This window comes from Athene noctua, chromosome 5 (assembly GCF_965140245.1).
Source record: "Athene noctua chromosome 5, bAthNoc1.hap1.1, whole genome shotgun sequence".
Classification (NCBI taxonomy): Eukaryota; Metazoa; Chordata; class Aves; order Strigiformes; family Strigidae; genus Athene; species Athene noctua.
In genome coordinates this window covers 6,229,862-6,256,034 of record NC_134041.1, presented here as the reverse complement: position 1 = coordinate 6,256,034, position 26,173 = coordinate 6,229,862, and the positions used below count along the sequence as shown (strand labels likewise).

General features: G+C 60.0%; 1 protein-coding gene across 24 annotated transcripts in view; it reads right to left on the bottom strand.

Annotated features, from left to right (window-relative positions):
• The window catches only part of SSBP3 (single stranded DNA binding protein 3), a 54,479-nt gene extending 44,072 nt beyond the window's left edge, over positions 1-10,407 (bottom strand). For 21 of the 24 annotated variants that reach the window (XM_074906136.1, XM_074906134.1, XM_074906135.1 and 18 more), the window contains exons 1-4: positions 10,274-10,407; positions 10,045-10,117; positions 9,799-9,860; positions 9,022-9,106 (exon numbers count right to left, since the gene is read on the bottom strand). In XM_074906136.1, coding sequence (XP_074762237.1) covers positions 9,022-9,106; positions 9,799-9,860; positions 10,045-10,117; positions 10,274-10,329 — 276 coding nt within the window. In that variant the 5' untranslated portion in view covers positions 10,330-10,407. The remainder of the gene's footprint in view (positions 1-9,021; positions 9,107-9,798; positions 9,861-10,044; positions 10,118-10,273) is intronic. The other 3 variants (XM_074906151.1, XM_074906158.1, XM_074906143.1) reach the window with 2 other exon arrangements.
• Between the last annotated feature and the right edge of the window lie 15,766 nt (positions 10,408-26,173).

Genomic DNA, 26,173 nt, shown 5'->3' with positions numbered 1-26,173 from the left:
GCACACCCCTGCTGAAAGCTCCCCCTGGTGAGACCAAGTGTTCCAAAGCGTGGCTGCCCCTGCCTCAAACCAGACCCCAGCAGAGTCTTACAAAACCAGACCTATCTCCTGGTTCACGCCTGGCAGAGAAAGATCCCAACAGCCAAAGGGTCTCCATCACCACCAGCAGACCTGGGGTCTGCTTCTTGGGGAGAAATGAGCACCCTCCCAGAGCTTCCAGAGATGCAGGAGGGGCGCAAGGGGGGGCTGAAGCTGTGATGGGGAGTCACCCCAGTGCTGCTAGCAGCCACAACCCCTCCTCCGCTTCCACCTCCCCACCCACAGGCAGATGGGCAGCAGCGTGGGGGGAGGCCGGGTGTGATTTACACCCCACCAGCTGCACAGCTCTCCCGCAGAAAGGAGCCGAGGGGGTGGGAAGCACCTCTTCCCTCCTCCTCCTCCTTCCTGCAAGTATTGCTCCCAGACAGGGGGATGCAGGGGCTCCCTGGCACCCCGTAGGTTGCCCTCATTCCAATGGGGCTCCCCCCAACAACAGGGACGAGCACCCAGCGAGGGCTGAGCATAGCAGGAGGGCAAGGAGGGTGCCCTGCCAGGCTCTGGCAGGGGAGCAGAGCCAAGCACGATAGCACAGCCTTATCTGCCCACCCCAAACCAAGACACGCTGCAAGGAAGCACCCTGCCCCCTTCCTCGGTGTACACCGCCTTTCTTTCACTTAAAAAAAACCCGAAAAACCCACCCAAAACAACAAACCGAGCTGCCAGCTCCTCCCCAGCCCAGAAGCTGAGCTGCAAGGCACAGCTCAGGGCAGGCAGCTGCTCCCTGCCTGCCTGGAGGGGCAGAGCTGGGCACTGCTGGCTGCCCATGAGGGTGATGCAAGGGCTTTTCCCCCCTTACAGTTGCCAGAAATGAATAAATAAGCAAAGCCAAGGCTTGGGACACCCTTGCAGCAAGCCTGTTTCAGGAGGAATGGGGATGCCAGCCAGCCGCTCGCCTTGGTGGGCACCCATCGGTGCTGGACCAGGTGCCCTGGGTGCAATGGCAGCAGCACAGGTGGGGGCTGGGGCAGGAGAAAACCCACGGAAGGAAGAAGGGACTGGCTGTGGGCAGGCATGCCTGCTGGGAATGCCATGGGATGCCGGCACCCCAGCCGTGCCGGGCAGGTGGAGCTCACTGGCAAGCCAGAGCTGCTGCTGTGTATCCTCTGCTTCAGTTTGTAGCCAAAAAATCCCAATTACAGTTGTAAGCTCAGCGTTGTGAGGTTGTAAGAAATCAGTCAAAATCCAGGGAAAATAGGAGGGAAAACCCCCCACCCCAGACCCTGTTTGAGGCAAGCAGAAGGGGCAGCAAGAGCTCATTTTCACTACAGAAAGCCATCGCACCCCGGGAGGAGAAGCGTCAGATCAAATGTTCAAGGGTTGATGCAGAAACATTAAGAAAAAAAAATAATTAAAAAGAAAATGTTAGCTTAAGACACAGCCAGAGGTCTTCCTTTGCACTTTATCTTGAGGCAGCAGGCTGCAGCGGCGCTGCCTCGCACACGGACGGACAGACGGACCCCGCAGCCTTCCACGTGGAGGTGGAAATCACCTCGCTAAAAGCTTCTGGTGGTGGTGGCGATGGCCACGGAGGAGGAAGAGTACGGCAGGTGGGAGAGCGCTCGGTGGCCGGGTGTGAAGCACTGCTCTGCTCTGCTCTGCCGCCCCAACCACGCGCCAAATATACAGGCACATGCACCTATATCTATATCCATGTGTCTATCTTAATTCAGCATACTGTGTAGATATAATTGCATATATATATATATACACACACAGAGACCTATATATTTTGCTTAATTCTGATGTTAGCAGCCTCCGTGCACACAGCGTTAAAACTCAGGCAGGAGAGCGGGTATTTCTCCTCTTCTCCAAGAAAGATGTATGGTTTAAAGGCACAAACCTGAGACAAAAGAAAAGCTGGCCTTACCGCAGGGGGAGCTGCACCCCACGCATGCCCAAACCTCACCCAAAGCCCCAGCGGGTGCCCTTCTCGCCCCGGCTGGGCACGGACGATGGCCGTCACCACCGCGGGATGCGGGGATGGGGAGCAGGGAGGTGGCAGGGGGGAGGCGGGGGCAGCTGGATCCCACCACGCGTGGGAAGCAGCACCCACAAGCAGCCGCTGAGTATTTTGGAAATCCCCCTTGACTGCACAGCTGTAGCTTTGAACTCAGCTCCTGGCACTTGTGGCCACGAGCAGGAGTTTTGAGAGAAGAAAAAAAAAAAAAACAAACAAAAAACCCAAGATCAACCCCAAACCAAGGCGGAGGCGAGGTATTTGTTTACTTGCAAAGAGCTAGTTTTGTTCCCCACTAGCCTGGAGGAAAGCACTGCTTCCGTCCCGCCGAGCCCCCCAGCCCCGGGGGGAGTCTCCCCTCAGGGATCTGCAGGGTCAGAACTCGGAGGGAGAAGCTGCTGGGAAATAAGGGGGGACGTGGCTGTGGGCTGAGCAGGAGCCTCAGCGGGAGTTTCACAACCTGACCCCCGAGCTGGGTGCTGGTGAGGCGGCTGTGTGATGCTCACAGGGATACCCCCGCCATCGGGGGGGGATGGGATGCACCAGGGGAACATCTCTCCCTCCACCAGTCCCTCTGTTTATACGGATCCCAAGGAAAAACAGGACCAAACACCGCTGCAGCCGCTCCCCCAGCTTCTCTCTTAAGCACCCCCACCCCACACCCCATCAGTGAGGGTTTTGCGCAGCCGGGTGCCATTTAGGTGGTGCTGGCTCTGCCGTGGGGGCGTGCACGGTGAAAGAGGAGAAGGAGCCGGAGCCCCCCGCCCGCTCCCCAGGACCAGCTCTGGCAGCTGTTTCCAATAGATCCAGGAACGGCTTTACAAGAGAAAAATAGGGAACAAAAGGTAGGAGAAAATCCAAGTTTCCAAGGTAAGGAAGGAAATGATCAGGAGAACAGGAAAGCCTCACTCGTACCCAATACACCGCGTCCTGACCTCACGAACCTCCCCGCTGCCCGTCGCAGCAGGACGGGGAGCCCCCCCGTGCCGGCCAGCGTCCCCGGCACACGGCACAGCACGGCGGCTCGCGGCCCCTCGCCCTCTTTGTTCCTTCGAAGGGACCCCGGAAAGCAAGGGAGGGCAGGGCTGCGAGCTTTGTGCTCGCCCGGAGCTGAGCATCTGCCGGGGGCGGCCACCCCCCCTGCAGCCCACCGCGCCGGCGGGTCCCCTCGCTGGCCTCACCGAGCTCGCCCACGTGGCCGTGGCGCCGCCGGGGCAAACAATGGGATGGCGCGCTCGCCACGCAAGGCCTTCCTCCTCCTCCTCCCCACTGTGGGCTTTGCCTGCCACCGGGAGCTGGCCCCTCTTGAACACGGGGTGGGGGGTGGGGGGGGTGTGATATTAAAAAGAAAAAAAAAAAAATACAAAAACCCCACAGAAAATATGAAAAACTCTAATTTGCCTTGTGGCTGCACTGAGATGAGAGATGGGGATGGCAAGGTGGGGACCTCCCTGGGCAGCACCCAAGCACACACCCCCACAGCACCCAGGGGTGCAGGGGATCCCTGCCCATGGCATCAACCCCGAGCTGCCCTCCCATCATCAGCCAGGACTGAAGAAATAAATCCTCTCCTCTTCTCCCGTCCCACCCCCAGCTTTTCCACAGAAACCCCTCCCGGATGGAAGCTGGAGAAACTTTGCATCTTCACACCATTTGTTGACATAAAATCCATCCCCTGCCTTACTTTTGCAGAGGCACTCGGGGTGGGGTGGAGGGGGGGAACGTCTGTTTCCATTTGAAACTGTCAAAATTAGCATTCAGTAATTAAAAATCACACCCTTTCTCTTAATAACCTAACCAGCATGATACAATCAGGTTGTGCCAACTCTTTAATCTAATTGACTAATTACAGATTTTAATTTAGTCAGTTACTGAACAACTGTTGACAATTTGTTTTCATTAGGGACAGAACAGGATAAATATTTAGGCTCCCCAGTCAAAGACTAAGACATAAGCTCTGGGCTCTGACCTCCAGTTTCGTGCCGACGGCTTCTCCACCGGCACCACCCATGGAAAGGTGCCGCTCTGGAACGCCCCGGTCCCACTGCCGGGCAGCGGGAAGCGCCGCAGCGGAGGTCGCTCCATCACGACAGCAGATATTGTTTAAAATATAAAATTAAACTAATCCAGCTTTGCATGGCGCTCCAGTAAAAGCAGGGTTTACAGGACACTCGGGCTCGCAGGCTGGATGGGCACACTACCCTAAACTGGGAGGGAAGGCTGAGCCCAGCGTGCTGCCGGGAGAGGTAATTTCTGTATTTATTCTCTTTTTTTTTTTTTTTTTTGAAGTGATGTGGAGTTTTGCAGCTGCTCCTGGCAGCCTGCCACTCCCGAAGGAAACTCCTCTCTCCGGTTACCTACCAGAGAACCCTGTCCCTGCAGAGTGGAGCTGGATGGAGCCCAGACAGAGCACGGTCCCGTGCAGAGGTGGGATGGAGCTGTGTGTGCTGCTGGCTGAGTCTGTGCCCAGGGCTCAGGCAACGCCCATGTGGGCTCCCAGGGACCACACAAAGGTGTTCCAAACCTCTGTCCCCTGATTGCACCAAACTTGCCCCCAAAACACCTGCTCTCCTATGCAATATGTTTGTAATACACTGGCTGCAAAGGGCACATTGCAGAGGTGTCCACGGACCACCACCACCACTGCAGAAGTGTCCATGGACCACCACCACCACACTTGCTGGTCCCACACCCACTCCACACAGCTGTGGATGCTTGGACCAAGAGTCTCAGAGTGTTCACTGGAAGAAGACAACAGCCGGGCATGGGAGAGGCAACAGTCACACTGAGACCCTCAAGCATGTAGAGCATCTCCTCCCAGGAGGGGTCCCACGCAGCCATCTTGCCTGCTGAGGTGCCACACAGACCCCAGCAAGCAGAAGATGCTGTGACAGTGAGGAGATGACCCCCAGCAGCTCGGGGACACTCAGGCAGTGATCCTGGGACGCGCTGCCTGTCCCACAGCCAGCCAGGGTGTGATGGGCAGATCCAGCAGAGAAGGACCACTGCCCATGCCTCATCTCCAAAGCGGGGCTGGAAGGGCACTTACAGGGGGTGAAATGGCTGGGTTTAGGGTTCAAACTCCAGTGCCTGGGTGACACCCCCAGCATGTGCTGCCAACAGGCCAAAACCCTTCCAGCTCCTTGGGTTTCACTGGGTTCCCCATGGAGCAGTCTTGCCCGTCAAAACTAGCAAGGCAGAACGCTACATCCATCCAACGCCAGGGGCTTCAGAAACCCCCTCACCAAGATCTCAATCCAAAGGGAACTGTTTGAGATGGTGGGGAACAAGGAGGAGCCCTGTTTGTCCCCAACCAGGATGGGAAGACACGAGATATACCATCTTTTCCCAGACCAACCACCACCTTTGCAGCAGTGACCACCCCCGCTGCAGCAAAGCATCCTTCCAGACCCAAGTTAAAAAGAACTGCAGCAGCTTTCCAAAGTTAAAAAAAAAAAAAAAAAAAAAAAATCAATCAATGCTTTGCATTAATGGCAAGTTGAAGCCACCACTCCGTAGATCTTGCATTGCAAACAAAACAGCATTTCAAGTGCTCCCAAGTGTGGGTCCTTCTGAGAGAGGAGCAGAGGGAAGGATGAAGTCAAAGTCTCTGGCAGCCAAAGGCTACCCTGATTTTTCTCTCCTGCACATTGAAGCTCTGAGCAGGCAGAGCAATACCACAAAAAGTATGTAGCAACAGTCAACTAGATTTAAGTTCATTTTCTGTAGCTGGAGGCCAAAATCGACTGAAGTGGTTCTGGTGATCAAGTTTTCTGCAATTCCCCTTTCTATGTATTACCTCTTTGACAGAAATTCACTGCGGTATTTAAACTGGCAGTCATCACCGCTAACTCAAATTGTATTGGCTTTCATGGCGTTGAAATGCTCAACTGCGACCAGCCATCGGCCAATTCGCAGATAACGCGGCGGCTGAAATCCCCTGTCATGCCGAGCGATCCCGTTGCAACCGCGCCGGCCGTGGGAGCGCCCCGTAACGCCGGTGCGTTCGCCTCGGGGCTTCGCCCAGCAGCGGACCCCAAATCAACAGCTACAGGTTGAGTTTTAGGAGTCGACGGGTGCTCGTGGCGCTGTTAACTTGGATAAACTCTTTTGATTCAGGTGGGAGAGGCTGACTAATAACCCTCCAACCAGCACAACTCGTTAGTTGTGTTAACTCGCAGCCGTGACGGAGACGGAAGGAAAGGGAAGCGTGGCATTCCTCGCGCCCATGCCGGGTGTATCCCTGCTCCCAACACCTCTCTCCCAACAAGCACGTCTGCTGAATCCCAGCAGCCTTTTGTCCTGTCTTAGGACAAAAACCTCAGGAGAAAGGTAAAAAGCAATATTCCTAAGCCACTGCAAGAGCCCACGCCTTTCAAGGGTTGCCCAAAAAAACCCAGAGGGGTAGGATTTCTCCTTTATTTTCCTTACTAAAGGGTTAAATGTTAAAAACTGGAGGGGGAAGTTGGTGATTTGTCCTGCTGCTCCTAATAGTTTTCATAGGGTTAGGCTGGGAAATGAAGTGGAAATGACGCAGCATGCCCATCTCGCCGTTAGCACCCCACTAACGAGGCGCACTGCTCCTCCTCCCAAAGACGCGTCTCCTGGGCGAGCACCCCTCCGGCACCGGCTACGGGAGGGCAACGTGCCAAACCCCGGCCGGCCCGGCACTGCTGCGCCGCTCCCAGAGCATCCCCGCTTTGTCCCGAGAGTGGCACGGTCAAAACGTCGCCTTTGGGTAAACAAACACCGTATTTCAGGCAAACGCTGAGCTGCCTGCACAGACACTGCCCAGCGTTGGCCAAGTGTAAATACGATGCTTTACCAATCTGGGGCAAGACTTATATCAAGGTATTTTTAACCACAACCACCATATGAAGGGATTCATGACTCACTGGTCCAGCCCCCTTCAGCGCTCATACCCCATTTTTAGCTGCCACACGCCGCTGATGGGTTGTGGGGTTTTGGTGCTTGAGAAAAACCCATCAGTGAGGCTGGCCACAGCGCTCACCGGTACCCCGGCAGCCTGCTCCAGCCCAGGGGCTGGTGAGAAACAAGGCGCTATTCACACTCCCCCAGTTATCACCCGGTTCTTTGGTCAATATTTAAGTTTTGGCTGGGTAGGTCCCTCACCCTGTAAAGTACACGACGTGCCAGGAAAACACTACTCCTTGGCAAAGGACCGTGCCATCCGTCACTGGCCACGCCGGGCAGAAGCACAACCCTGTTTTAAGACCAAAACATGCCGAGGGAAACCAAACAAGTGCCACCAAGTCAAGGGGAAGGGGAGCAAAAAAACCTTCTTACGAGTCTTTTGGGTAAAACCCAAAAGGTAAAGCACTTGGGGCTGTTACAAAACTGCATTACACTGAGAATTAAAAACAATCAGGACTGTGTCTATTTACTGTAAGCTTAAAGCAACATGTATTAAAGAAGTTTATGCGAATCATCTAATGCACTCAGGACTATTGTTAGAGTTATTACCAAGCTAAAAAAAGATTAATTTCTCTAAATACACTAAATCCTCAGACACGATGGAGGAGACCGCTGTGAACGAAGCATTACCAGGTCTTGGTTGTTAATGTTATCTTCACCTGCGGCTTTGTTGCCTGAAGATCTACCTTTGCCTTGCTCCTGATGAGCCTGCTGTCCCGACTGGGCTCCAAAAAAGGCAGAATTTGGCCCAAAACACCCAGGAAGCGAGCAGCTTCCCATGCCAAGCTGAGCACCAGTAGATGCGCCGCCAGTTGTCAGCTCTGACCCTCAGTTCAGGAGTTCACCATCTTAATCTGACCCAGTAAAAACAAGCAATGCAGAGAGCGGCCGCAGGGAGGGACAGACAGACAGACAAACCCCCACCTAGCAAATAGATACCCAGACTCACTTCCCCCCAGCCCCAGCGGGATGGGCATCTTTCCACCCTGGGCAGAGAGGAGAGGCAGCCCAGCAGGCAGCCGAGGCTCTGCGGCCGCCCGGCGCTGCCCGCACCCCGGGGTGATCGCTGCGTCCAGCACCGGCACGCAGGAGCGTCGCGGAGGTCCCCGAGACGCTCGCCCGGCGCTGCTCGCCAACAAACCCTCGTGCATCCCAAACCAGGCATGTTGAGGCAACGAGAAACTCGGGAAGGGAGGAAAAATGGTTTCCATACCATAGGCTCCCCGGAGCAGACAAAACCAGCTCCTGCTACAGGGTTTAAACTCACTTGACTGGGGTCCAAGCCCGCAGCCAGGTGACTAATCCTTTGATGCAAATTCCTCCCGACGCTGCGGATGCGGGCGATGCGCGCAGGACGGGAGCGGGCAGCCCACCCGTCGCCCACCAGAGCCGACACGCCACACGCTCTCCCCAGGAAGAATTTTTTTAGGAGGCATCCCGCCCCAGGAGGGTTATCCCGGGGTCACACTAACACCCCTGCAGAGAAGGACCCAAACCACTGCCAGCCAAGATGCACACCCTCAACCAAGGGGGGCGTCTGCAACACCACCTTCAACGAGCAAACACCTTCAACTTGTTGGTTTTGAGGGACGACTCGGACAACCAAGGAAGCCCCCAGCCTTGCTAAAGGCAGGGAGATATTCACTGGGGCATTTTGGGGAATCCCTCCCTCCTCCCCACCACAATCCAACCACTGCCCACCCTTTGAGATGTCCTCAGCATGAAGTATCTCACCATCGATCCTCTAGTAAAACGCTTTGTTGTCCATCGCTATACAAAACTGCTTAATTCTACCAGTAGCCTGAATGCCTTTAAGTGCTTAAGATAAGGATCTGAGCTAATTTACATAATTGCAACATTATGAAATACTGTTCAGTCAAATCAGAACATTGTTGGTTAAAAAAAAAAACACAACGAAAAAAACAAAAAAAACAACACATGCTTTTGCCAGTGGGTTACGTCGATGCACCGGAGAAGCCGGAGCTCCCCAACGCCGTAATTACCGCGAGGATTAGAAACTTGTTACTCACGTAATCATGAAAGGCTTTCGCTTCACTCGAATGTTCACAAGTGTCTCGCCTTTCGGGAGCTGCGCAGTAAAGGTCCCAAAACACGCTGCGTGGCGGAGAAAGTCAAGAGAGGAGGCAGTTACTCATCAGGGCTGGCGCAGCGAGACAGGGGGTCACCGGAGGTGAGCAGCTTCCCACCCCACGGGGCCCACGGGCGGGGAGGGGACCTCGCCCGGATCCGGCCGCGCAGCCGAGCTCGACGCCGCTCGGACCTCTGGAAGTGCCCGACCCGGCGCTGCTGCGCCCAGGATGGGTGACAGGGGGTTGTTTTAAGGGGAAAAAGCAGCCTCGGAGGGGTAACTTCTCCAGCCCTCGCGGCCATCCTGCCACCTCCTCCTGCTTTCCCCCGGGCGCCCCAGTGGCCCCGCCACAACTCGGTCCCTGCGGCCGCCCACGGCAGCTTTCCGGCCCCGCTGCGGCTGCCGCTGCCGCCCCGGGGGCCTGTCTGCCGGCCCGCCGCCTCCAGCCCGTTCCCGTGGGGCCGGGGGAGGCTCCGCCGCGCCTCGACGCCCCGCGGGGAGCGAGGAGCCGGGGCGGCGTGGGGCTCGGCGAGCCGGTGCTGACTCACGCCGTCGCCGGGGCTTTGCCCCGTGGGGTCCCGCTTCGCCGGGGGATCCCCCCCCCCACACCCCAGTGAACCCACCCACCCACCGCGGGGCCGGCGGACAGCTCGGGGGCTCCCACCCGCCACGGGCACCCGCCTGGACGGTCGGCGCCGTCCCCCCCCCCAGCACTTACCACCACCAGGAGTGCAGGAAGCCGGGGGGCTCGCCCAGCGTGATGTTCTTCTCCCACCGGATCTGCGGGCGAGAGGAAGGCGGGGGGTGTGGGGGGGGGTGTGGAGGGGTGGGGGGGGTGGTCACGAGTGGGCGTGGGCCCCCACGCGCGGCGACCCCCCGGCGCCGCCGCCGCCCCGCGCAAGATGGAGGGCGGGCGTGCGTGCGGCGGCGGCGCACAAAGGGCGCGGGGGGCGGCGGGGCTCACCTCGGACAGGAAGGTCTGCGCCGACTTCTGGGCGCCGACGTGCAGCAGGTACTCGTAGACGTACAGCGCCAGCCTGCAACAGCCGAGCGGCGGGTCGGCGGCGGGGAAAGAGGAGCGGGAGGAGGAGCAGCGCACACACACCCCACACACCACCCCCCCGCCGCTAACCCCGCACAAAGCCGCCCCGCCGCCGCCCCGCTCCCCCCGCCGCCGCCGCCGCCGCGCTTACTTCTCCCGCGCCTGCCCGTCCGAGGGCACCGCCGAGCCCTTCCCTTTGGCGAACATGGTCCGCGCCGAGGAGGAGGGGGGCGGCCGCCGCCCGCCGCCGCCGCCGCCGCCGCCGGGAGCCGCTGTGCCCGCCGCCGAGGGAGCGCCGGGGGCTGTCAGAGCGCCGGCCGCCGCCGCGCCCCCATCGCCCCGCGCCCACCGCCGCCGCTCGCTGCGCCCGCCGCGCCGCTGGCCGCGCACCCGAACGTGGCCGCGCCGGGCACCGCCCCCCCCCCGCCGACGGGCGCTAGCTCTCGCCAATCACCGCCGAGGGAGGGCGGGGTCGACCCGCGCCACGCCCCCTCTCCGGAGGCGGCGGGCGGCCTCCCGCGGCGGGGAAGGAGGGCGGGAGAACGGCGCCGCGCAGGTCCTAGAGTCCCCCCCTCCGGCCCGGCCCGCAGGCAGCGCCGCCCCCCCGGCCCGCTGCCGCGCCGTGGCCCTTTAAGGCGCCGGGCCGCGGCGCGCAGCGGCCGCTGATTGGCCGGCGCGGCGGAGACCTCGGAAGGGGGGGCCTTGAAACCGCCCGCCGGGCGGTGAAGGGGAGGAGGAGGCGGCGGTGGGGGGAAGCGGCGTCGGTGCGGCCGGGCGGGCGCTGCCTCTGGCCGCGGCGCCGGGCGGGACCCGCCGGGGACGGGCCGGAGGTGGCGAGGGGGCGGGGACCAGCCCGGCCCCCCCCTCCCACCGCCTCCGGGCCCGGCCCCGGCGGGTCCCGCCCGGCGCCGCGCACCGCCGGCCCCGCGCTGCGGGCGGTTACCTCAGGGCGAGGCGGCCCTGGCTGTGAGGAGCCCTGGGGGCGCCCGGGGCCGGCGCTCCCCCGGCTGCCAGCTTCAGCGCCTCCAGTCACGGGGCGAGGCTCGCGGTGGGGCCTCGCTGCCCTTAAAAACAAGGGGGGGAAGGCACCCCCGTGGCGCCGGGGAGGGCAGGGTGGTGCTCGGGCCTGGGCTGGGGGGGTGCCGGCCCCGCCGCCACGCTGGGGTGCCCCGGAGGGGGCTGTGGGGAGCCCTTCTGCCCCTCACCAGGGCTCTGCCGCGGGCTTGGGCAAGGCCATGCTGCAGCCCCGCTTTCGAGGGGGCTGGGCTTTGTGCCGTTTTGACGGGAAGGCAGGAGCCCACCCAGCTAACCAGCACTCCCGGCTTCTGGGGGCAGTTTCCACGCGAACAGATGTTGGAGCAGCACAAAAAATAAGGGCTTCAAAAGAGTTCTTCCCCTGCCCCGGCCTCACCTCTACCTTCCAAAATGGCTCGCCTCACAAAAAAACGGCGGGGTTGGAGGCTGCGCGCTGGGTAGGGGTTGTGTGATTAGTTCCTGATCGTTAAAAGCGGGGTGGTGACACGCATCGAGCCTCATCCTGCAAAACGCTGAACAGCTTGAGGAGTTTGAGCAGGGCCGTGTGGGCCCGGCAACCCGCCTGCGAGGGCAGGGAGGCTCGGGGTGCCGGCGTGGGGAGCCGCGGGGTGTAGGAGTAACTCCTCCGGCGGCGGGTAGTGCTGCTGCACCCCGTGGGAATGTTCACGGCCATCGGGACCTGCCTGAGCAGGGCTAAACTCGCTTTAAAGCAAGGTTTAAAACAAACGGGGGGCGGGGGGGAATAATCTCCTTGCAATGCGGTAGGTCGAAAAGGATCAAAACTTGAAGGCATTTTGAGATCCTCTCTTTGGAAAGAGAAAACCTGGCGCGTTGCGCGAGTTTTGCTTCGCGGGGTGAGGGCCGGGGTGACGGTGGAGACGACGAGACGGGCGTTGGGGACTCTGCTCCCTGCACGCCTCTGCGGCAGAGACCGGAGGGCCAGGCCAGACAAATCCCAGACTTTGTGTCTCCCGAGCCTTCGCGTCCCTCTGCTCCTCTGATGGGCTCAAAAATAACCGGGAGCCTCCCCAGGGACTGAGGCTATGGGATAAATTTGACCCTCCAGCAGCACGTGAGATATTCACTCAATATCCCCGGTTAAAAATAATACCCTCGTATTCTGTACCTTCTGCGTGGAGGTGGAAAGCATTACTGCCGCTGGCGTGATTGGCGCCGAGCCCTCGGCAGCAAAAGGGCCTCTCCCTGCCCAGAATATCGCCCTGCCCCGCTCCTGTTCATCGGGAGCTTGTTTTCTTTTAACTCGTTGATTTTCTGGGGTAGGTGAGCAGACAAAACCCAGCTGCCTCCTCTCCCTGACCCCTGGGGTCATTTGGGACGTGAAGCTAGAGCAGGGAAATGCGGTGGGAGCCGGAATCTCTGCCTCCTCAGCAGCGGGATTGCTGGTCTGCAGTGGGAGGGGAGGACGTCCCCGAGGAGCTCAGGGGACAGAGTGGCTTACGGGGGGGGGGGGGCGGGAAGCCCCCTCAGCTCTCCTCCTCTCCTCCAGACCAGCTCTAGTTCTTGGCTGCTGCTGGGGGAGATTGAGAAGAGCGGTTGAGGGAGAGCGTCCCGTAAGCGTCCCCAAAATAAAATATCAATATTGGCAGAGCCCGACCTGCCAGCTGCTAAACACCGGCCCAGCGAGGGCAGAAACTCCGGGCCCCGTGTGAATTCAGCAGGCACCAGCCCTGCCTTCGCATCTCCCGCGACCCGGTGATTAGAGCAAATTATAAGCCGGTGCTTTAGACTAACTTAGCTAAAGATCAGAAGGGAGACTAATTTCGTATCATCACCACCACAGAATGCAATTAAGTGGCTCTGCAAAGTTTTAACGCAAGTTGTGACAGGAAATTTAAGAAAAAAAAAAATAAAGAACTCCCCACACCCGCAGCCAGCAGCTCTGTCTAGCCAAGTTGCAGGAGGACGTACCAAGGCCGCTGAGCGCTCCCAAGGCTTGGAGGGTGACCTGTGGGCCACCTTATTCCGCTGGGATTTCCCTTCCTCGGGAGATTTTCTTGGGTTGCAGCAACGAAAACACCAGAATTCATGAAAAACCCCCAACCCAAGAGCCCAGCTGGTTGTTTTAACCTGTGGATTTCTCCCAGCCGGGGCCACGTTGCAGCACCCACCTGGCGGGTACCTGCCAGAGCCCGGCTCTGCCGAGCCCGAGGGCAGGAGAAGGTGCTGGGGAGGGGGGAAAAGGCAGCGTCCCCCGGGCACAGCGAGGGGGAAGGCACAATTGCTGTGGGATCCCTGTGGGCAGGCTCCCCGTGGGCAGGGATGCGCAGCAGGAAGGACAGGTTTGGGAGGGAGTAGCTGTGGGAAGAGTGGCCTCTCCACGTTGCATATTAACGCTCCGCGTGCTTTAATTGCGGTGGGACCGATCGAGCGGAGCCATTTGCGTGCCGCGCGGAGGAACATGGATTTTTCGGGACGCCTGCCTGGCTCCAGGCTCTCAGCCACGGGGAGGGGGTGGGCCGTGGGATGCAGGAAGAGGTGTCTCGTCTCCCCCCCCACTATGTGTGTCCCCCCCCGCCCCAGGGGCGCCGCTGGAGTCACAGCTCCTTCCCCAGCCCCTGAATCATCCCCGCTGCCATCTGCTGCACCCTCGCTCTTCCCCACAGATGTCCTTCTTCCTTCCCCAGAAGGAGATGAGAACCGAGGATGAGGTGCCAAACGCGACTTCAAACAGCATCTAATAAAACACAGGATTAATTTCTTCTGACTGGTGTTCAATGGCTCTGATTAAGCAGAGCAGGATTTAATTAGCTTGTTTGGACTGCCTCGAAACCCGTGCCAAAGGTGGGGGAGTCACAGCAGCTGGGTCCCCCCCGGGCCCTGACCACGAGCAGGACCTTTCCCCCGTGGAGCAGAGCCCGCTGCATGCCCTGCCAAGCCGGCAGCTCCCTCGGGGTCCCCCGATTGCCCTTTATCACCCAGGATGGGTGCCCTTGGCTGTGCTTAATCCCAGTGACACCCACGGGGCAGGCACGGGGAGGAGCGGGACAGGGGGTGATGGGGACACAGACAGGTTGGTGGCCCCGCCAAGGGGACGCTTCTGTCTTCCCAAACTGCGTCTCACCCTCTAAACCCTGTGCCTTTTGGCATAAACCAAACTCGCCCTGCCACTGAGTCCTTGAATTTAAAGTAACCCCGTTCTCTCCCTGATTTACTACCAGTTGCTGGCTCCTCTCCTCTCCCTCCGCCTGTCTCCTTTAACCCATTTCATTATCTATGCTAGCTTAGGCTTGTCTACGTGGGAACATCACGGTGAAGTTATTGCAAAATAGATGGGCTGTGAATGTAAAGCGCGGCAGCTATTCCCCAGCAGCTCCCTGCGTGGCAGCTCGGATTCCTTGCCCGCAATACCTGCATTAACCTCGGCTGCAGGCAGGCACTGCAAAGTGCCGAGCAGGAGCACCCATGTGGGACACGGCTTTCCCGGCTGCTGGACACGATGCTGTGTCCCCAGAGCTGGGATTTTAACTCTGTGGGTTCCCGTCGTTGCAGAGGAAACAGTAGAAGGCTCGAAGGGAGAAAGAGCCAAAGATAACAGCCGGGGAGCACGACTTCCCCAAGTGAGGAGGGCAGATGACTTGCGAGCCCCAAACTTGTGCTCTGGGGTGCAGTTGGACTCCCAAGGAAAGGGGCAGGCTGCACGCTGGTGAAACCCAAAATGTCAGACCCTTGTTCCCCCGTAGCCCTGACAAAACGTCACCTCTGCCCGCCTCTTGCCAGTGCCAGCCACTCTGGGCAGGTCAGGTCCTCCTGGTTCCCACCCGCCGTGTTGCTAGCCTACATCTCCCTGCAAGGGACATTTTGCAATTAAATATCCCCTTCCCAAGCAAACCAGCACCGTCCTGCCCAGGGTGGTGGCATGGTGACAGCCCCCAGCCTGGCTCCTACTGGTGATGGGGCTCTGTGTCTGGCCCTGCTTGTTCCCTGCCTCCAGTGGCAGATACGTGGGGCCAAGCAGGGCACTGGCGTAGGGTGAGGAGGCTGCAGGGGGTTACGTATGCAGCCTGTAGGACTCCAATGGCAGTGGTAGAGCAGAGACCCTCCCAGGGGGTCCCAGCAGAGCTGGGTGTGCCTGCAGACCCTACAGACGGTGCCTGTTTTAGTGTTTCCTCCGTGATCCCACAGAGATGGCCTCCGAGCGGTGCTACCCACCACCCGGCGTCAGACCTTCTCAAGTGAAGGCTCGCAGCCTTGCCAGGGTGGCAGCGGGTGTCAACTGCCTCAGGAGCCAGGCAGAAACCCTGCTGCACCCACTAAGTAGCTGCAGTTCAACGTCAGTGGTTTCCTCACCCCCTTGCCCTCGGCGAGGAGGGGTTTAGGTGGGGAGCGGGCGCCCAGCCTGCATTACAGGATCTAAATCCAGCTCTGCTAAGTCTGGTCTCAAGCCTCCTCGCTTTGCCGGGACAGTGCCTTTGGGTCCTTATCTCTCCCATTTCTTCTCCAGGCTGAGACCCTTATCTGTCACCTCTTCCATCTGTCCCCGCCTGATACGCGTGGCCGGCAGTGCCCCGAGCCAGCCACCCCCGCCAGCACCCTGCAACGGGCCGGAGCGTCTCTCCGGCTCTGCTTTCCCCCGACGCTTCGCCCGAGGGTGACCTTGACTTTCCGAGCAGACGTCCCCCCTGCCGCCACCGGCCCCGCGGGTGCTCCCACACCAGGGTGGATGGGTGCTGGGTGCAGGCGTGGAGCTTGCAGATCTGCGAGTGCAGTGGCAGTACGTGTGTTTATTTTAGCAGCTTTGTTTTAGGCAAAAAGCTGCTGCAGGGTGAGCTGTGGTCCAACTGGCTCCGCTGCCTGCAAGGGTTTCCTCTGCCACTCCCAGGAGCTTTTTGGGAGAAAGGAGGACTTCAGGAGCTGGAGGAGAAGCTTCCCAGGCAGCAGCCTGCCATCGGAGCCAGCATCCTCTGGGAGACTTGCCTCTGCAGCATCCTCCAAGGTTTCAAAATGAGCCCTTGCTGCTCAGAGGCCGGGCCCTGGCTCTGCTCGCACACCCAGGCACGCTCACAGGCAGCGAGGGGACCCGGCCGCTCCTCCAGCCCCTTGGCTGCTGGCTGCTGCATGCATCGGGCTCACCCCCAGGCCATGGCCTCCCGCCCTTCCCCGCTCCCACGCTGCATGGAGCGCCCCTTTCCTAACCCCCCAAAAAGCCTTTTCATCGAGCTGATGTTTTCCTGGCTTGCACCGTCACTTTGTCATATGGAAACGCTGTGACCGGCTCTCCCTCTCTGACCTTCAGGCGGGTGAGGCGCTTCCCCCTGCCTGCTTTCACCTTTACTGTTTTAAGCTCGGTCTCTTCCTTCTTCCTCTGAGCGCTCATCGTTCGCGTCTAGCCTGCGCGACTTGCTGACCCAGCACTCCTGCCCGCTCCTCCATCCGTTTTACCTCCACACGTAATGTGCTTCCATAATCTTCCCTAGGGAGGACGTGCAGAGTGGGGTCGTGGTGCCGTATCGGGGGCTGTGACCACGCAAGGGTCCCCATGCACCACCTGGGGCCCTGCACCTGGGTTTTCCTCACTGTCCACCCCAGTACTTGGTCCAGACACCTCCAGGGATGTGGGAAACCCCAGAACATCTAACTGGGGGGCTGTCTGTAGGACAGCCATGCTGCTCGGTGATCCCCCCCCACTGTGCTTGCCGGCTCGCTGGCCCTGGGGCCCTTTGCACTAAACCAGGCTCAGCGCTCAGGCTGTCGACATCCCCCTCGCATCCTTGCCCTGGCTGCTGCCAGATGAGTGGGGAGGAGGCGAGGGCTTGTGACAACCCGGGGAGGAGGGGAACAACAGCCCCGATGTGTACAACAGCCCAGATGGGAACGATAGCCCAGCTCTGCCTATGCCACAAGCCCAGGGGTGCTTTGTGCAGGGGCAGCTGCCCCGATGCCTCCCTCTGCCCCAAAATCTTTTGTCCTGGGGAAGGTGCTGCCTGTGCCTGGGGCGCAGCCTCCGCGTCTTTGCTGTGCCCACAGCATGCCCCCAGCCACCACCGCTGTCCCACCCAGCGAGAAACCAGAGAGCCATCGCACGAGACCCAGCCGAATCCTCTCCTGTTTTGATCAGCGGAGGCGTGGGCTGCTAACCGCAGGGCCTCATTAGCCTAATGAATGAATTTCAAAGCTGGGCTTTCGGATGAGTTTTGGGGATACAGCAAACTCTTTGTGAGTGCCAGGCTAGGACATGGTCTTGGTGTCTCCAAAAAGCCTCATCTTCTGGTTTCTGAGTGAAATAATAATGAAACCAGGAGATTCTCATAAAGGAAATCAGCAAAGACAACTACTTTTATATGTGCGCTTAAGTATTTAGGTCAGTATTTTTAGAATAAATAGCCGTGGGTTGGTTCCTATCTTTTCACTTTCATTTTTCACACTTCAGCTTCATTTTCCCGAATCTGGTTATACTGAAGCAGCAATTGGGTTTCTCAAAGCGCTCACACCTACCAGCACGCTGACCTCACTGGCTCCCTTTTCTCCACCGGCTCCTCCAGTCTTTGCTTCTCCCCTGAGCTATGAGCACAATTAGGGGCTGAAGCTGGCCCCCTCTGCCTTAAAAGATTTCCCTGAGAACGGGCAAGAGAAGAGAGGGATGGGCTGCGGGGTGGTCGGCTCTGCAAGGGGGTGGGGAGCTTTGCTGGTCTGAACTGGGAAGGGGGTGCACGCGGTGCGTGGCCGTGGGCCGTGATGGATGCGTGTGGCTCCGTGCACGGCTCCAGTCCTGCACCCAACGCCACCCAGTCCCTTCCCGCACCAGGGAGAGCCCCGGCCGCGAGCTGGGCGTTGCACCCTGCAGCCTGCTATTAAAAGCAAACCATCTAGAAGAGTCCTTCGGAGTGAAAGCAGCTTTTAAAGGAAACATTGGCAGTCTCGTTTGGCTGCAACAGCGCCTGCTTTGCTAACGGCCTCCAAAATTAGAAGAGGCTCAGAAACTTAGGATGGATGTTACTGCAGCAGAGTGGGGAGGGGGGATGAGGGGGAGGCTTGAGCCCGCTCAGCCTCAGCTGTGCTTCCCCAGAAATTGGGATGCTGCTCCATAGCCCACCCGTACCACCTCTTTTATTTGGGAGGGAAGATAACGTCTCCGTGGGAATGGAGCATGGGGAGCAATGCCCGGCCGGCGTGGAAATCCCGGGCACGCACGTGCGACTGGAAAAACCAGCGATCTCCACTGTGCTAAACACGCTCCGCGGGAGCGACGGAGATGTGCCAAAGCTTCTTCATGACTTAGCTCCTAATAAACACGCTGCGGATGGGAAACAAGCCTTTGGCTTTCCCCAGCGTGGGCGAGCAGGGAGCTCACCCCGGCGATGCTCCGTCCCTATGAGCTGGGGGGGCTGGGGGGTGCGGGGCAGACCCCTCACGGTCCCTGGGGCTAGGGCCGGGATCCTGCCCACCCCGCATTGCTCCTGGGGGAGTTTATCCCGAAATAAAGCCCTCCTCCTCCTCGGCTCAACGGCTGCTTCACCTCCAAGAGTTATTCACAGATAAACTCCATAAATTTGGGGGACAGCCATTTTATCACTCCTGGCAGCTCTGTGCGTTGCCTGCCACAAGGTGAAGCCAAGGGAGCTGGGAAGGGATGGAAAACCAGCTCCTGGGAGAGCAGGAGCATCCGAGCACCTGGCCAGGACTGGCGCCGCTCTGGGGCAGCCGGGACCAGGGCCGGCCGTAACCTGCCCCGGCTCTCGCTGCCCGCCTGGGGTTTCTGAGGCTTTGTTAGATGCAGGGAGGCACGAGAGCAGAAAACCTCCTCCTCTCTGCCTTGCCTCCATGGATGATTTATTTCGACACGAGACTCCAGCCTGTTTTGCTGCATCACTCCAGGCGTTTTACTGCCTCTGGCCTGGGCTGGCGACATCCCTGCAGCCAGCCCCGGCTGCCCAGAGGCAGAAAGGAGCCCTCAGCCCCTGCCCCTGGGCCTTGTGAGAATACCAAAATGCTCCGAAGCTTGGGTGGTCAGTTGGCCTTTCCTGACCTCCTAGAGCAGCTACCCTTCTCCCAGCCCCTTCCCCAAACTGCTGGTCCACCACTGCCCGCTGGCTCCCACCCAGGGCCGTTTAGGGAGCCCGTCCGTCCCTGGGGAGGATGCCCGTGCTTGGCAACGCACTAGGAATATTTTGCTGGAACATCACCTGTGAAAATAAACACATTTAAAAAAAATCCATCCTTCATTTTGCCCTGCTTTTGCAAAGGTACACAGGTCTATTTTAAGAACTAATGTTAAGCTATAACATCCCTGCGTGCTCCTGAAGCCGGCGTGCAGGCAGTGTGTTGCTGCGGACGGGCACCGCTGCCGTCCCGGCCGGGCACGGACCCACACCAGCTGCGTCCCCCCCCGGCACGCTGCAGCCCCAGCAGGACCACCCTGCCACCAGGCGCTGCTACCGCTGCTGCCAGTTTGCATTTTGAATTTTAATTTTGACCAAACTATAGATTCTTTTTTTATTATTATTATTTCCAGGTTGCTGCCGGCCTGGCATTCCCTTTTCTCATGGCAAAACCAAACTCTGGGGCGCGATGACCGCTGGTGGTGCTGGAGATGCTGATGGGGAGGATGGGAGAGGGGGGTCCCAGCAGACCCCCCCAAAAAAACAACTCCTCCATTTCACAGCCTTCCTGGGGCGCAAAGCAGCCGTTGAGAAGGGCCGGATTTGCCGTCTAAAATTCCCCTATTCTCTAATAAGGCTTTTTTTCCCCCCAGACTGGCTAGCAAGAAGAAACCCCTCCTTGCCTGGGCGAGATTTCCACACCTCGGCGGCGGTGGCTCTGCATGGCTCGCATTCAAATGAAGTCGGCGCGGGCAGGCAGGCGGCGGCGGCGGGCGCTGCCACCCAGCTCCTCTCCCACCCTGGCCCCCTCGCCCGCCGGCCCACGGGGATTTTTTCAGCAGGAGTCACTCGCCCGCCTCGGGGTTGGGGTTTCTGGGTCCCCGCGGTGTTGGGGTTTCCTGTTTACCCGCGCAGCTGCGCCGGCGGTTGGAGGGAGGTCGACGCGCGTTGGCCGCGACGCCGAAACATCACCGGGGCCGTACGCGGCTGCTCGGCGGAGTTCGGGGCCTTCCCCGACGCCAGCCCCTTGGCTGCGGGCTGGCAAAAAAAAACCCAAAAACGAACCACCAGCCAGCGAAAGGGTTTTGGCGAAAGGAAGGCGGTGGCAGCGGTCTGCTGGTAACGCTCTATGCGCATAATTAATTAAATTGCATAATTAACAACACTGCATTATTTATAAAGGGCTGGGGGATGTCCCCAGCAATAAGCGAGGGGCGAGTGCCCCCCGGGCCCGCCCGCGCAGCGCGGGGAGGCGCAGGAGGATGCGGGGCGAAGCGCGGCGCCGCTCCCCGAGCCCCCGGGCACGGTCACGCACCCCCTCGGGGCACCCCCCCTCCCGCGCTGGGCTGCCGCCGGGGCAGCGCGGCCCCCAGCCCCATCCCGGGCCCCCCCGCCGCCAGCCCGGGTCCCGCCCCCCCCCGCCGAGCATCGCGGCGCCGCGCGGGGCGGGGCGGGGCGCGGAAGGGGCCTCTTGAAACCGCCGCGCGCTGATTGGCGGAGCGCTCGCTCCGCCCCGCCCCCTCCTCCTCCTCTCCTACACCCCCCCCCCCCTCCTCCTCCGGAGGGGCCCGGAGGTGCCGGAGGGCTCCGTGTCCCCCCCGGCCTCGGCCCCGGCCCCGGTCCCGCCGGCGGGCGGGCCGCAGCCGCCGGAAGGCCGCGCACTGTGCGCCCGGGCGGGGCGGGGCGGGGCGGGCACCGCGGGGAGGGGGGGCAGCGGGGGGGGGAGCGGGGGCGGCAGCGCGGCCGCTCGGAGCAACGGCGCCCCCTGGCGGCGCGGACGGCGCCGGAACTGCACGGAGCCCCCGGGTGTCCTGTACCTGTGTGTTCCCCCCCGGGTGTCCTGTACCTGTGTGTGTGGCCCCCCCGGGTGTCCTGTACCTGTGTGTGTGCCCCCCCCGGGTGTCCTGTACCTGTGTGTGCCCCCCCCCGGGTGTCCTGTACCTGTGTGTGCCCCCCCCCGGGTGTCCTGTACCTGTGTGTGTGCCCCCCCCGGGTGTCCTGTACCTGTGTGTTGTGCCCCCCCCGGGTGTCCTGTACCTGTGTGTTGTGCCCCCCCCGGGTGTCCTGTACCTGTGTGTTGTGCCCCCTCCGGGTGTCCTGTACCTGTGTGTGTGCCCCCCCCGGGTGTCCTGTACCTGTGTGTGTGCCCCCCCCCGGGTGTCCTGTACCTGTGTGTGTGCCCCCTCCGGGTGTCCTGTACCTGTGTGTGTGCCCCCCCCGGGTGTCCTGTACCTGTGTGTGTGCCCCCCCCGGGTGTCCTGTACCTGTGTGTGTGCCCCCCCCGGGTGTCCTGTACCTGTGTGTGTGCCCCCCCCCGGGTGTCCTGTACCTGTGTGTGCCCCCCCGGGTGTCCTGTACCTGTGTGTGTGCCCCCCCCCGGGTGTCCTGTACCTGTGTGTGTGCCCCCCCCGGGTGTCCTGTACCTGTGTGTGTGCCCCCCCCCGGGTGTCCTGTACCTGTGTGTGTGCCCCCCCCCGGGTGTCCTGTACCTGTGTGTGTGCCCCCCCCGGGTGTCCTGTACCTGTGTGTGTGCCCCCCCCGGGTGTCCTGTACCTGTGTGTGCCCCCCCCCGGGTGTCCTGTACCTGTGTGTGTGCCCCCCCCGGGTGTCCTGTACCTGTGTGTGTGCCCCCCCCCGGGTGTCCTGTACCTGTGTGTGTGCCCCCCCCCGGGTGTCCTGTACCTGTGTGTGTGCCCCCCCCCGGGTGTCCTGTACCTGTGTGTGCCCCCCCCCGGGTGTCCTGTACCTGTGTGTGTGCCCCCCCCCGGGTGTCCTGTACCTGTGTGTGTGCCCCCCCCCGGGTGTCCTGTACCTGTGTGTGTGCCCCCCCCCGGGTGTCCTGTACCTGTGTGTGTGCCCCCCCCCGGGTGTCCTGTACCTGTGTGTGTGCCCCCTCCCGGGTGTCCTGTACCTGTGTGTGTGCCCCCCCCGGGTGTCCTGTACCTGTGTGTGTGCCCCCCCCCGGGTGTCCTGTACCTGTGTGTGTGCCCCCCCCCGGGTGTCCTGTACCTGTGTGTGTGCCCCCCCCCGGGTGTCCTGTACCTGTGTGTGTGCCCCCCCCCGGGTGTCCTGTACCTGTGTGTGTGCCCCCCCCCGGGTGTCCTGTACCTGTGTGTGCCCCCCCGGGTGTCCTGTACCTGTGTGTGTGCCCCCCCCCGGGTGTCCTGTACCTGTGTGTGTGCCCCCTCCCGGGTGTCCTGTACCTGTGTGTGCCCCCCCGGGTGTCTACAGTATCTGTGTCCCCACAGGGTGTCCTGTGCCCGTGGGCCCCCCCCCGGGTGTCCCGGCCCTGTGTCCCCCCCACGGGTGTCCTGTGCCCATGTCCCCACAGGTGACCTGTGCCTGTGCCCCCCCCGGGGTGTCCCTGTCCCCACGGACCCCCCCGCGCAGTCCCTGCCCCCACGGCCCACAGCTGCAGGCCTCGTCCTTGGCACCTCCCAAACCTTGTCCAGAGGATCCTTTCCCCACGCGCCCCACAAGTGTGGGGGAGCCCCTGGTGCCCCCCATCCCCGTCCCGATTGCTGACCCGCGTTCACACAAACCACCATTGCTCCAGGTTTTGAACGTTTAAATTAAAACCAAAATAACTCCCCCCCCCCCCCCCCCCCCCCCCCCCCCCCGGCAAGCCTGGCTCAGCCTAACGGCACACGGCCGCCCTCCTCCTCTCCATCGCAGGGCGGGTGAGCCGGCCTTAGGAAATTCAGTAAATACCAATGGAAGAGTTGAAAAATAGGTTACCTTGTAATTGAATTTTTTTGCCTACAGCTAAAGAAAAATTAGCCTTCCTGCTATCTTGTGCAGCCTGTGTGTTTGAGAACTTACCGGGATGTGTAATAGCTGAAAGGGTGATGTGACAGCTCCTTGGCCCAGCCTTTCCAACCGCCTTCCTTCCGAGCTTGGGGCTTTTTTTCCCCCCCCCCCCCCCCCTCCTTTCCCCTGCCTTTAAACTCCAAGCAAAGCCAGGGAAATCTAGAGCTCTGGCAGCTTGGAGGAGCCAAGAACAGGACTCCTGGCGGAGCGATGTGGCCCCGATTCTGTGCCAGGAGCCGGGGCAGAGCCCCTCTCTGAGGGACACCCTGGCTCGGGGGGGCCATCGCGTCACCCTGTCCCATCGTCCCGTCCCATCGCCCCATCCCATTGCCTTGTCCCATATCACCCCGTCCCATTGCCCCATCCCATATCACCCCGTCCCATCGCCCCGTCCCACGGCCCAGTCCCGCGGGCGGGTGCTGCTGCAGCTGCCCTGGGGTAGCAGAGGCCGTCGGGGCAGGAGGGTGGTTCAGGGCATCCAGGTTTTGGGGGGGCATTTCTTGGGGAGAAGAGACCCGCAGCCCAACCTTGGGTACCGCACCATCACCCTGCGGAGGGGGAGATGTGCTTGGCGCCCCTCGGATCCAGGGACGCTGCGAGCACTGGCCTCCCACCCTGCTGCCCGCTCGGGTGTCGCCAGCACGACCCCTCCACGCTCACCAGCATCCCCTCAATACCTGAGAACAATCTACATTTCAGCAAAGATCTGACCAACGCCACCTGCTACCCAGCCCCTGAGCAATTTATTCTTCCAACTACTCCAAGAAGCAATGAAACCAATCGGTCACTTTTTTTTTTTTTTTTTCCCTCAGCGGTAATTAATGGTTTAATTAACACTCACGACATCCAATTCCCATTGCTTTGCACGAGCAGCCTCCGCTGCCGGGGCCTCGCTGGAAACTCTCCGGGAACTGGGGGTGGAAAGGGTTAGCTGGGGAGCTGGTGGGAGCTGCCGGCTGGAGGCCACCCATCTGGCCGCGATTTCTTCCGAAGCTGGAAACTTCTCCTCCTCCCGAGCAGCAGCGGCGTTTCCAACGCGTTTTGCTTTTGCATGGGCTTGTTTACGGTGCGGCGGCTTTTACGGCCGAGGGAAGAAACCGGGCGCCATGAGCACTCGCTACGCACGGCCCTCGGTACTTACTCTTACCGATTTTCCAGTATTTTAACACCAGTCCCCGAGAAATTTTTAGTTGTCCCAAGGAGAATAGCTGCTTGTAACCGGTTGCTAATTACAAGTATGAATGTCAATTAATTCATTTAGCTAATTATCCACTCTCCGAGCATCACGCACCAAAGAACTGTAAAAGACAGGCATATGGTGATGGATCAGGAGGAGGAAGCTGGCGCCGGCGAGCGCTCGCTGGGCGGCCGGGGCCGGGGTGTGCCGGCGCGTCGGGGCGAAGGGATGCAGGCAGAGTGGGAGCTGGGGGAATACGGCCGGCCGCCGCAAGCTGTAATTACAGCATTATGCTAATCGGGCCTGGAAAACATCAACCCTCTCCTTGCAACTTTTGTTTGGAGGCTTGAGTGTGGGTCAAGCATCTAAAGTGTTTAACTGTGCTGTTCCCTCCGACTCAAAGGAGGGGGAAGAATCATTTTCCCTGTATGGAGCTAACTTCTTGATCCTAATCGGGTTGCAGAAACAAACAGTCCTAAGGAGAGAGGGAGAGATCCCTGATGAGCCTCCGTGCTAAAGGTGGGGAGATCTACTGGAGGATGCTTGTTGCCGTCTGGCCACCCCGTGAGCCTCACAAGGCACCTGGGCTGTGGGGAGAAAACTGATTTGGTGAAAAATAATCTTATTTGCTGCCCCCCAAAAGGAAAATGTTTTAAGGGAAACATTTTTTTCTGAAAGGATCAGAATTAATCGCAGCTGGGTGTGTAAAGTTACCCATAAGACATGGAAGAGATTGGGGTGCGGAGCAGAATGGACGCCCCCTCCCCGCTCTCAGAAAGCCGATGAAAAATCACAGATTTTAGATGAGCAGCAAGTGCCTCAAAGGCTGCTAACCCTCAGTGGGCAAACATCTCCCCAGGCCGGGCCACCAGCTCCATCGCTGCCCAGCCCAGGCTCCACAGAGGTACTGAGGTGTCCCGCCTCACCCGCACCCAGGTCCAGGGTTTGGATGAGCATTTCCCGTGTCCAGCCTAAAATTTGTGTCACTGAGGTACTGATACTGATGAGATATTGATGCTTGGTGCCTGCCACAAGTGTTTGCTCTGTTGCAGTGCTTCATTATTCTTACTTATCAAAAAAAAGTGAGGCCTTATTTCCTGTTGAATTTGTTTAATTATTTCACCACTGGATTTCTAATGGCAACACGTGTACTGTACCTGCGAAGATCTTTGATCAAACTCTTGTATGTTGATTACCAAGATTCACTTTAAAAGTGTGACAATCGAATACAAATAGAAAAACATCTCCCCCAAACCCAATAGGCTGTATCATTAATGTGGTGACACAGCCATTTGCATTTTATTTCCTTGTTCTTAAAAAAAAAAAAAAAAAAAAGGGCTTTATTATAAGCCCTGTTAGAGATACTTCAAAGGCAGCAGGGTCAGGCGGCAGCTGCACAAATTGGAGTGGCTCTGGAGAAGTTTGTGGAAGCTTTCCTGGTCAGTAAGCCTGGTGTGCGTGCCTGCAGGTCTGCAGAAAACCCAAATATTTTCAGGCAGGTTTAACTAGCGGGGGGAAGAACCCAGTACCGACATGGTGCTGTCGGTACTGAGTGGGCTGGGGGAGCAGTCGGGGACACCCGTGCCCCTTGCTGGGGTGATGGGGGGAGAAGAGGGGGTGATGTGTAGGGCTGGGGAGGGAACTCAGGACTCCATCTCAGGGGCTGCTCACTGGGGAGAGGTGGAAGGAAACCGGCAGCACCCTGCTCCGCAGAGCTGCTGGCAGCGTGCCGGTGCCTCCCGCTGCGCTCCCCGGCTCTGCCCGGCACATTCTCTCCCGCAACGGAGCATCCAGAGCAAACCTCCCGAGCGCCGGCCATTTTCCAGGCAAGAGCACATTTGCCAAGCGCTACCTTAAGAAAAGTTATGCGTGACTATATTTAAGGAAGCGGGAGGGGGTGTGTGCTGGCCTCGTCCCAGGGCCCTGCGCCAGCCCTGGCCTCGTCGCCCGCGCCCGGTGCCGGCCGCACGCG